This window comes from Enoplosus armatus, chromosome 12, assembly GCF_043641665.1.
Source record: "Enoplosus armatus isolate fEnoArm2 chromosome 12, fEnoArm2.hap1, whole genome shotgun sequence".
Lineage (NCBI taxonomy): Eukaryota > Metazoa > Chordata > Actinopteri > Centrarchiformes > Enoplosidae > Enoplosus > Enoplosus armatus.
Genome location: NC_092191.1, coordinates 7,151,326 through 7,162,762, shown reverse-complemented (window position 1 = coordinate 7,162,762; position 11,437 = coordinate 7,151,326). Strand labels below are relative to the sequence as shown.

The 11,437-nt window shown below is 45.9% G+C and overlaps 1 protein-coding gene across 1 annotated transcript; it reads right to left on the bottom strand.

Moving 5' to 3' along the window:
- Positions 1 to 395: 395 nt before the first annotated feature.
- Positions 396 to 10,496, bottom strand: tnfaip3 (tumor necrosis factor, alpha-induced protein 3). Its single transcript, XM_070916011.1, has 9 exons — positions 10,361 to 10,496; positions 8,335 to 8,749; positions 4,071 to 4,261; positions 3,584 to 3,725; positions 3,010 to 3,180; positions 2,713 to 2,893; positions 1,451 to 2,442; positions 1,058 to 1,263; positions 396 to 840 (listed from the first exon to the last, which is right to left on the bottom strand). Exons 2-9 carry the CDS (start codon positions 8,639 to 8,641, stop codon positions 559 to 561), a joined length of 2,472 nt encoding a protein of 823 aa, XP_070772112.1. The 5' UTR covers positions 8,642 to 8,749; positions 10,361 to 10,496; the 3' UTR covers positions 396 to 558.
- Positions 10,497 to 11,437: the final 941 nt, after the last annotated feature.

Here is an 11,437-nt window from a genome sequence, read left to right as displayed (position 1 = left end):
CAGACAGATACACAGATGGGTTAAGACAGACAGACAGACAGACGGGGGGGTATAAATCCTTGGCTGTGGTCTAGAAAGCAATGTCAGATGCTTCTTGTTATGTCAACATACAATCATTTTGTCCGGCACGATTCAGTACGTACCTCTAAATACATATTGTACACAAGAGTTAAGTCAGTTGCTCTGACATGAAGCCAAACCTCTCACCTTGTGAGTGCACAGGGCACATCTGATGATAATAATTGCACAAAGAGGTATTCTGGAGGCCATGTCTACTGCGAACACGCACACGCACACGCACACGCACACACTCACTCACTCACTCACTCACTCCCCCCCACCCCCACCCCCCCACGTACACACACTCTCTCTTCACATTCTACATGGGGGTTTGATTTTCAGGCCATAAGGTTACTAGTTAGTCACTAGCTAGTTAGTTAGTTGGTTAGTTAGTATCAGAGGTGCATTGACTGGCATGGGGTGCCCACAGCAGGGCAGCGGCTCTAGCGTGCTAGCAATGTGTCATCATCATTGTTGCGTGCGTGGGTGTGTATGTGGTCAGCCGCGGTAAATCTGTTTGAAGTGGTCACACTCATTGCAGTAGCCCTGTTTCTCTTGGTTGGCGTAGTGGTCGCAGCCCTGCGTCCGGCACCGCTGCTTGGACTTTTCCTTGGGCGCCTGCGCCCGCCTGCCCGCCTCTCTGCCCTGGCCACGCGTATGGCACTCTGGGCAGAGGTCTGTGCAACCCGGGGATACATTACTGCAGCCACTCCGCCGGCACTGAGTCTGGGTCTGGGTCTGGGATTGCTGTGAAGATCTAGGTTTGGCTGCCCGGTCACGCTTTTTGTACAGAGAAAGAGAGGGGGAGCAAACAGAAAGAGGAGAAAGGTCAATTGGCAACTGAAAGGGAACTGTGGACCAGCAGGATATCTCAAGAGCTGAGAAGATAGGCAGCAAAAAGAAAGACAAACAAAAGAAAGACAAGACACAAACAACATATGACAAAGGTGAAGTACAGTAAGAGAGAAGGAGTTAAGAAGGTATGGCAGACACCTACCATGACCAGAGGAGGGGAGTGTGGTGTGCGATGTGCCACTTGGTTGAGCCGTGTGCTTTGCTCTTTCACGTAGCACTTGTCGCAGTAGCCCTCCAGCATTGCCTTGCCAACCGCACCACACCCAGGCCCACGACACCGCGAGGCGTTCTGGAAGCCTGCCTCCAAACCATGCCGGCTCTGGACCGGGGCAGGGGGAGGGGTCAGGTCTGGAACACACAGTGGCCAACATAAGCAATGTCCCATATGATTTGACATTTGAGTAAAGAGAAATACAACAATAATTCCTACAATGCAAACCACATTGGCAAAGACTTTTGTTTAAAATGACTTGATAAGACATTTTCTATGTCTGAAAACCCTGTAACATGACAGACGTTTAGTTTCAGGACTTACGGTGGTTGGTCTGATAGTCTACGTAGCAAATAGTGCAGAAACCCAACTTCTCTGGCGTCCCAAAGAACTGGCAGCCAGATCTTTTACAAGGGCGGGCCAGAGGGGCCTGCCAGGCTGAGGTGTGCCCTGGGGTTAGGGTGAGGCACGGCCGCTCAGCGTCCCTGGCCTGGCTCCAAGCTGAAGACGAGGCCTCAGTCCTGGGGTTGTTCTGCTGTGGCTCTCCCCTCTCTGGAGCCTGCTGTCTCTGCATGCAGGGTGGACACAGGCCATTGAATATCCTGAACGCCTCCTGTCTGCACATGCTGCAGCGCTCTGTCTCTGTCTCGCAGCCCCCCCACTGGGTCCAGCCGGAGCCCTGGGCCGGGTGGGGGACTGTAGGCCCCCCATTGGGGCCTGGGAGTCCTGTAGCAGCCGTTCCAGCTCCAGGGGGTCCATGGTTCTGCCTGGAGTTGAAGCAGCGCTCGCAAAGTCCATCATGCTCCACGCTGAGGGTGAAGAGGCAGCCGGGTGTCTTGCACTTCATGGCATGAGTTTCACTGTACAGGCTGAGGCTGGGAGCGGTGGGTGGGGCGGAGCGGGGGCTGGACACCCCTCTCCCAGATGAGGAGGATGGGGGGCTGCTGCTTCGGGCTCCTCTGGAGGTCACCTCAGTCTCTGATCCCCCTACCACTGCTACCCCACCTTGTACACCTCCTCCCTTGGTCTGCACCACCCCTTCTATCCTCGCTCCTCCGCCCGTAGTGGCCTGTCGCTTCTCGAAGCACTCGTGGCAATGAGGCTGTGTGTCCACAGAGACATAGAAGGTGCATCGCGGTGTGGCACAGCGGATCTCGATGAGGGAGAGCTGGGAGACGGAGAAGGGAGGTGGGCGCTGTGGCTGGGCGGCCCATGCCTGCTCCTTGTCCTCCTGCCAGCGCTGGTACTCATGGTTGACTAGCTGCAGGTAGTCCTCCATCAGGTTCATGTCTTCAGGGAGGTTGCCCTCATCCAGCCTTGGAACAGAGACATACAAAGTTCTTTACTTAACTGCACTTTGTGTGATTTTATACTTTTTCAGTTCAATTTAAAAGTTAATATAATGATTGTATAACATCAGTGTGTCGATTAGGTTTCAAGAAGTTAAACCAGTTTTATGACAATATCTGTGATCATCAACCTAAAAATAAACCTCTTCATTCCTGAGTTACAACTTGCAAAACTGCATTTAACATTGTGGCAAGGAACTACAACTGGGACGTCAATCGCTTATAATCTGTAGGTACCGCGCAGCGTTGATGATCCGTGTGGCGTCGTAGCCCAAGCCTATAACGGGGATCTCTATCAGTAGCAGGTAGTCTTTCAGAAGCCTCTCTTTCTGCTGCTGTTCTTTCTCCATCAGGAAGTGAACCTTCAGCTCCTCAAAGCCCCCCCGTCCTGGGTTGATCAGCGGTACTGCTCGGATCTCTGGAAAAATTCAGACCAGGATGTTGCATTGAAATAAAAGCACGAGCAACTTCCTATCAGGCCTCTTCCTTTCTCCCTTCTTCTCATGCCAGCTATGTAACATCTGTGTTTCCTACCTGGGCCACTGTCTTTGATGGTGATGAGGGGTGCAAAGTGCTGGGAGTCATAGCCGAGCACTATTGGGTATTTGTAGCACTCTGTGGGCGGCCAGTGTAGCGGCAGATAAATCCCACCCACATTCAGAGGAGAGATAGAGGAGCCAGATTTCATACTCCTGACCACCTGGTCTGTTAAAAAAAGAACAGCGGTTTAAAAGATGTTTCTGAATTAAATCACGTTTTAACCTCCGAACAAAGGTAACTAATACCTATAACTTAGTGCCAATAAAGAAAGATTTGATGAAGTCACAAGAGTATGGCAAGAACAACAAAGAACATGTATATAGTTTAAAACAAGTTTCTGCATATGCACATTCTACATCCACTAACCAAAATATATGGGAGGTGATACAGTGAAAAAACACTATGAAGACTTCAAAACAACGAACAGCAAAATGTTGAGGCATGTGGTTGAGGAGATGCCTTCAGCTTCTTTATCAGTAAAAGACATGTTGAAACAAGACCAGTGAGTCTTTGATGGCTAACAAGGAGCAATAAACAAACTTTAAGATGATTTAAAAAAAGCGAGTACCTGCGATGACGATGATGGGTCTGCGGAGAATGTTGGAGAGGACGAAAATGTGAATGTCCTCAAGAGAGTCAAACTGGAGGCCGTTGCTACTGGAGACCGGAGATGCCATCTTCACAATCTTTTCCCACTCCTCCTCCCAGTTCTGTGACAGCACACACACAAAGAGGTAGGCTATTAACTTGGGCACACTTGTGTAATGGATTCAATTTGCATAAAATTATTCCATAAAATATTTTGTAGGTAGGAATTATTTTGTTTTTATTTTGTTTCCTTATACTCTGGCTTTAAATATCCCATAAAAACAAAAAATATATTTACTTTATTTATTTGCAGTTTGCATACAAGGATGCAAAAGACAAGGAACCAAGGACTGAAATTTGACTGTCTCACCAGAACATAATTTGCATTTTTTAGCTCAGGCTAGCAATAATCTTAATGCAAAGTAATGGAAAAAGCTGTTAACGTGGACCTAGTCTAATCTTCATACCATGGTGGTGTATCGGAGTCCGGTCTGGGTGAATTCCTGGGACTGGACCAGCTCTGCCTGGAAGCGAGCTCTAAAGACGCCAGTGTCCGTCTCTTTCAAAACACCATGGAGGGCTTTTCGAAGCACCAGGTCTGTGTCCTGAACACCCAGCATGTACTGAGAGGCCGCGTGGAGCAAACAGTTCCCATCTCCTACAGACACACACAGAAGAGGCAGGCAAACACATACGATGTCAGTACCACTCGTAGTTCATTTTGTACACGGGATACAAACGTCTAAAATTGTGCAGGGGCACGCGCACACACATGCAAATGCAGTGTGTACACAGCATACACAACAGGCAAATGTAGTGAGCACACACACAAGCGTAACAAAAGTCTGGGGATTTCCAGGCTGTTGGGCCGGTTGTTGCACTATCTGGTGTCTAGACTATTATATTCAATTTTATATATATAGTGCAAAATCACAACAAAAGTCATGACACGTTACAAATAAAGCAGGTCTAGACCGTACTCTTTATAATATTAGTACAGAGACCAAACAGTTATATATGACCCTCACATGTCTGAAAGCACACACATAATACAGACAAAGCTCAGCTTTTACCCAGCTGGCCTGAGAAACAAATGGTCCTTAATTCACCTGAAAATACATTTTTAAAAAACTCCTTTACTACATTAATCTGCAAAAATGTGTCTTGTTTCATGTTTAGAAAACTGCTTCCTCTATATTCTACCAACCGGCCGCATGCGAGCGTGAGCAACTAAAAACCCTGGAATTTTATTTAGTCTCCTATGGCAGCGCTGGGTCTTTTTCTCATTGTGAAACAGGAGAGCCCATGTTTGTCAATGTGTGTAGCAATGAAAACTGTTGCCACACTAAACACAGGAATTTCCCTGTACTAACTTCTGCCTTTTGTGCGTGTGTGTGTTCCCCTCCTATGATCCCAACTCATCAGTGCTACTCAGCTGGTCCTGGACTTTCCACAGGGGTGTGGCTTGGACAGGAAGGAATGTTATCTTTTTAACTACTGCTATCAACACCTGATGAAGGCTATGATTCATGATCGCTTAGATAACACTCACATGCACAAACTATACAAATGTATTGAAATGTTCTGTCTACCTTTATGATCTGTCCTTCTCTGTTCAGTAAAGTTTACCTGGCAAAAGTTCACACACCTTAAGCATACACACCTTTCTTTGTAAAATATTGCTGCATCAAAACAAAACGTTGAGACAAATATAATCCTAATCTAAGAGTTGCTCATATCACAAGAGCTAACCTCTGTACAGGAAAAGCTATTTCAATCAAAGCTAAGAAAAAGGTACAATACAAAAATAAAAGTGAACTAAAATGAGTTTAGCCAGTGGTACGTGTCATGCCATAGAACAAACTGCGATCACATTTCTCACAATAACAATATCTGTGGTGCGAGAGGAGTGTAATGTGAGACACAGTTGTTTTCATTCAACCTGAAGGAACATCCCACTGTACTTTGAGAAAAAGAAAAAAAAAGAAAACATCCACTCCTATTTCAAACTAGCTAGCTGTTGTTGCATTTCGGCGCTCTTGCATCACTCTCAACAAAAACATAAAATGCACAGCTCTCTAGTGAGAAAAGGCATCCTCAACAGCACCATCCTCAGAAGAGATACATGCACAGGCATGAAGGAATAGGCACAAACACGCATGTATAATCAGTTCCTCTTGTGCACAAAAACACACAGACTTTTGACCCTGACTTGAGATGCCTGATGACTAAAGATGAAAGACGGTCTGCCGGTCCCATCTGTCTAAATATAGACACTTCCTCTGTGGCAAGCTGGGACACTTCCTGAAAACACACCGCATAGGACCAGACCTAATCCTCATCCAGGTGACACTTACCACAAGTTTGCAATGTTGTGCTTTCCAATGGTTTGTGTCACACATCATCCACTATCCCACTCTTTGTCTGCAAGCTGTCTAGTGAGGCTAGTCCAACAAAACAGGTCCTGGCCAAGACTATTTCTGCTTCTGCTTCGATAAGAACTGGAGATATTACACTGCAGTATGTTTTTTTAATCAAATAATGTGGATACCACACAAGAGCAACCTGAAATCTGTACTTATAAGGCAAGAACAGTGAGGCAGTGTGTGTGTGTATGTATGTGTGTCCTCTCTGCTTCTACAGTATGTAGAGTCAGTGTATTGTAGCTGAACAAATCCTGCCTGTTGGGGACACATGACAGACATGGGATGCTGTTTGGGGAAAACCCTCGGATGCGTCCTAGACATTTGAGACAGAAGACATACTGAATTTCAATAACACTGGATGGAAAAGTTGCATGAAACAGGAAGACGGTTACTTTAATTGCCGGGGAGTGAGGGTTTTATGAAGTTGTTTTGCTTTTATGATGGTCAGTTGTATTTCTTTTGCTAGCCTGGGAATGAAGTTGGGTTTAGGGAGGACTGAAATTTGTTGAGAGGTTTTTAATCCTTCGTAAATTGATGATGACCTGAGAAACACTTTTTGGGCTAACGGGTAAATTTAGGTCCCAGACGATGTGGAGACAGATCGTGTTGTAACTCTGAGACGCTTGATTAATATGACCTGCTCTGACTGGACGTTCATTGACGGACTTCTGCTCTCGCACGTTCTCTCTCTGTCTGTGTGTCTGTGTGCGTCTGCTGAGCTCCAGTGACTCAGCAGCAGTCAGTCAGTCCTCTGTCTGTGTGTCTGTGTGTGTGTGTGTTGTCCGTCCTCTGCTCAAAGTCACGTCTGGGTCCTTCAGAGTTAGACGCTCCGGCTCTAAATTCTGTCTCATCTCTATGACATCATCTTCTCAAGTCAGGAAATTCCGTCCAGGTTACTGGCAGCAAAAGTCAGAGGAGTCCGTCATCAATTCAGGGGTCTTTCTGAAGAGGAACCACTGCATTGATGAGGGTTACAGTAACTCCTTCAGAATCACCAGGGGCCCTCACAAAGAGTTTCGCTATTGAAGAAAAACATGCATGAGGACACAACACACAAAACATCCAGCAAGTTCCTCATCCGTCCAGTAACTGTTCAAAGTAAACACTGATATGAGATCGATACAGGAATTTCTCACTGTTAAGTGTGAATAGCTTCCTCTGAGAAATAAAGAAACTATTTCCTCTGGAAACTCATGTTTAATACAAACTTGTAACACAGCTTGATTTCCGCTTCCTTCTTCTGTTGTGAATGCTATGGCTGATGTTTCCCTTCAGAGATTGTTTTTTCCCCTCATCTAAAAATAGACCTGAGTCTGAGGCACACACCAGATGTGTTTAAGTGATTGTAATATAGATTTAAAATATGAAATAAAAAGGTCAGCAGAGACAGTGAGACGCAGTTGGATTTGGTCACGTTTGATTTAACAAGGCCCGGTGAGCTGTGACACATCTGACGGTCACAAGTCAGGCAGGCTGGGGGGAACTTCAGGTAAAATTACATGAGATGTTTTAAGATCCACTGACATTCACACTCCTTAAACACACACACCTACACAGAAACAGAGGGGACATACCCCTAAGGTTGTAAATGAAAAACTGTGGAAATAGTCGGGTCTGAAACATCATCGACAGTAAATAACAGTCCTACATGTGACGCCAGAGAATTTCCCAGTAGAGGGCTATGATCAAAAGTAATCAGGCCCATGTCTGAATGTTTGCCTACTCTGGGATGTTCCCGTGTTACGACATCCACGTAACAGAAAACATGACTTAACATCGGGTTGACTGAGCTCAAACCCTCAGCTCGGCACAGTAAAACCAAGGGGGCTGCTAAATGAGTGCATGTGAAAGCGGAACCGTGTCCATCCATTGTTGTCATTTACAGTAACCCTGCTTGTGAGTAATGACATCTCAGAATTTACATATCAAATAGCCCTGACTCATATATACGCACCTCCTCTATCATAGAAAATGAAACAAAACCAAAACACATCCTCCGCCCTGAGCAATGAAGATCGCTACAGTTCCTGAAACCAAGGAACAAAAGTTAGACATCAGCTCTGCGACCAATCTGCTGTTCCCGTTGTTGAAATTTGTATTAAATGCCACCACAACTTCCTGCTCCAACAGCATGTATTCATAAACAAATCCGGAAATACACAACTACTTAACTCCCAACCTGTGATAAAACAACCCAAACCCTCACCAAAGTGCTCCCAACTTCTCGAGCTTCACCCATGAGAAAGAAAATCGTAAAAACCTGGTTTACAGATAAATTCCTATTCATCGGCAAAATCTTTCTCACCATTAGTACGTAAGGGCACCATCTTCTTCACCTCCCGACACCAGTTGAGCTTCTTCTCCTGCTCCAATGAGGCCTGCATGGCTCGGTCCAGGATGGCGGCCTGCACCACCTCCCTGAAGGCCTGCGGGAAGTGGTTCATGGCGATCATCTCCAGCGTGTAACGGTGCATACCCCGCAGGTGGTGCATCAGGCCACCGCTGGCAGCCGGCTTCACCACGTCGTTGGGCACTCGCTGACGGATCTTCACCGCCTTCAGCAGGTTGGAGACAAACAGGAATTTGGGGAGGAAGTTCTGACCCTGCGACATGGCGGATGTGTGGCCAGGTGGATGGAAGGAGGGGAGGAAGAGGAACGAGGAGTGGGAAAGGAGGAGGAGGAGGAGGCACCAACCGCCGCTGACCGAACAACGTGGAAACTGGATGGCGAGAAGGGGATTAGATATGTTATTTCACAGTAGAGTGCAGCAGAAAATAAAAGTATAGACTGGTGGGACTGGTGGGAAATTCATAGTGGAGATTCCCCTTCCTCATTAATTAAGACCCAAGACACAATTTAATTTACAGTTTGTTCGGGAAACCACCCAACACATACGATCAGTGCACGGTGAAAGCTCTTTGGTGCTTTCTCACTGGAGATTCTGGTGGGCCAAGTGGAATAAAGTACACAGAGAAGCCTTTGTACTCTTGTTTGTTCTTTTAATTCTCCTTTTCGTCTTGATGGTTTTTTGAGTTTCCCCAAACAGGGCGCCCCAGTGTCCCACTGAGCTCAAAGCCTTCCAACAATAAACTGGTGCTTTCCAGACTTGAACTGAAGGCCACCCAGGGCTTCCCAGGCTGCTGGGAAGGTCACACTGATTGCCCCAAAGCCTGCATAAAGTCTTTGTTTAAAGCACAGAGTAAGGCTAGGAACATTTTAGATATACCTGAGTTTCAGTACCAATACCAAAATGGTACTCTTTCCAATACCATAGTTTGTGGCAAATACATATTTCAAAGTATATTTTAATATTGTCTTAACACAAGCAGCTGTAGGTCTACAAGATTGTTTCCTAACTCAAATACAACCAGTTAGCAGAGTTCCCTGATTTAGGTCAGTTTGAACGATAAACAAACAAAACTGAGAATATTTGACATTAACTTTCACTACTTTTTTACACCTACTGCTGTTTTTTTTTTTGGTTTGTACTTCAGAAGTATTGAGGTTCAACACACCACCTGACAGTAGAAGTGCCACTCTTGAGGTTTTAAAGGAACATTTCGCCCAAAATAAAGAGAGTGTCAGCACACAGGAAGTAGAAAGTGATGGTCAGCAAGTAGGCCTGGAGTTTTGCTGACTTTTTAACTTCAACAACAACATCCTCATACCAGCCAGTCAGTCAGTCAGTGGATACAGTTCAAGTCCACAATTACAACCACCTGAATACTTGGCTTATAGTGGCCTCTGTGCCTTTACTACCCAAACAGCAGCAGGTGCAACAATAGACTAGGCCATGCTAAAGGGCTAGTCAGTCACACGAGGGACGAGACAACAGACACCTGGATGTCAGTGAGCTTGTTGACACGAATCATTAGTCGCTGTTTGGTGTGTTGGCACCGCTGGCAGACTTTAAGCAGACAGACAGAGGCACAGTGGTGGACGCTGCGGTTCACGGCTGGCTACACAAAAACACAATAACAGGAGACTTTGCTGACGTTAAAGGCTTACGTAATTCCAATGACAACTACCTTTGAAACAATGTAGCCTTCAATTGCGTCTCACCGCGCGGGGATTGACACAGTGTGGCCGCGCGGATGCTACATTTGGCTGTTTTAAATGCCCTGTTATCCGCTTGAGGGTGACGTCTTTGTAAACAATGGCTGTCAAAGCCACTGTCGTGAGCAGGCTTCAAGCTTCCTCCATGTCCCCAGAAACACGACCATACATTACTCAAGGCCCGAACGTGAGGTAGCCAGCAAGTCTCACTCCCCCCTTGGTAAGACATGTTGTCCACATGGGGAGGCACGGGGAGGGAGGACGGGTGTCTTACCTGTGTAATATGTCGGGGTAATAACAAAGCCCGCCCGGATGCTCAGGCTAGTCCTCTCTCAGCCACTTCACTCAGCCTCACCGCAGCGGTCCTCGGCGCCATTCAACCTTCTCTTTCCTTCAGTATCAGATCTATTTTGGAGCCCTTGCAGCTTGCGAAGCCTTTCAAAAGAGTACACACGTCCGCTAAGGATAGTTTTTAAAAAAAGGAAAAAGCCCAAGTCAAGGGGATTTCCACACGGGGACTTTCCGTCCACCCATTTTCCTATCTCTCTCTCTCCCTCACTCTCTCTCTCTCTCTCTCTCTCTGTCACAACCTGGGTACGTTACAGCTCAGGGCCGCCAGGGGGCTCTCTATCTGTCTGACTCAATACTGAAAAGCATATCCCACCTACTGAGCACAAAGGAGCGTCACTGAGGGAGACAGACAGGTCGCGTCATACTCTATTTCATGAGACAGCCTCAGAAATAAATCATTATCCTGCGATGAGTCCAGCCTCAGCAAATGAGTCAGGAAAGCGAAAGAAAAAGTCATCGCTTGATGCTTAGTAGACTTTGACTGGCTGATGTATTTATTTGAGTATTTATGTAGGTTGTAAAACAGACTTTCTGCTGCTCAGAGGGGTTTGATGTGTTGCTCAAGGGCACCCCAGAAGCAGATGTGGGCTCTCTGCTACCATGCTGGATGCGTGGAAGATTCAACTAATCTGCCTCTATAAGTTTGCGATTTATTGTTTCATGCAGATGCAAGTACGCAGACTCACGAGACACCAAAATAATACTGTTGCAGAGGTTAAACATTTGTCAGACATGAACATAACTTCTTACATTATACTGCAAACAAAGAACTCTAAACTCTACAAATCAAATCTGCCACAAACAGAAATAATAAGAAATATGTTTTTTACAAACACCCAACCAGGAGAATTCGTCAGAAATTAAGGACATTTTAATAAAGTTTAGCCCATAAATAATCATATAATGAGCGATAAAACATGAAATGAATGTTTGTCTTTAATCTCACCTAAATCACATAACAAAAAATACTTTTCTCTTTAGGGAAACCATTAAACCTACC

What these genes read in the sequence shown, in the direction of transcription:
- tnfaip3 (XM_070916011.1), bottom strand. Translation starts at nt 8,641, where the DNA reads ATGTCGCAGGGTCAGAACTTCCTCCCCAAATTCCTGTTTGTCTCCAAC. An exon ending in CGGATCATCAACGCTGCGCG is followed by an intron (nt 2,443 to 2,712) that starts GTACCTACAGAT and finishes CTCTGTTCCAAG; the next exon opens with GCTGGATGAGGGCAACCTCC. An exon ending in ACTCCCCTCCTCTGGTCATG is followed by an intron (nt 841 to 1,057) that starts GTAGGTGTCTGC and finishes CTGTACAAAAAG; the next exon opens with CGTGACCGGGCAGCCAAACC.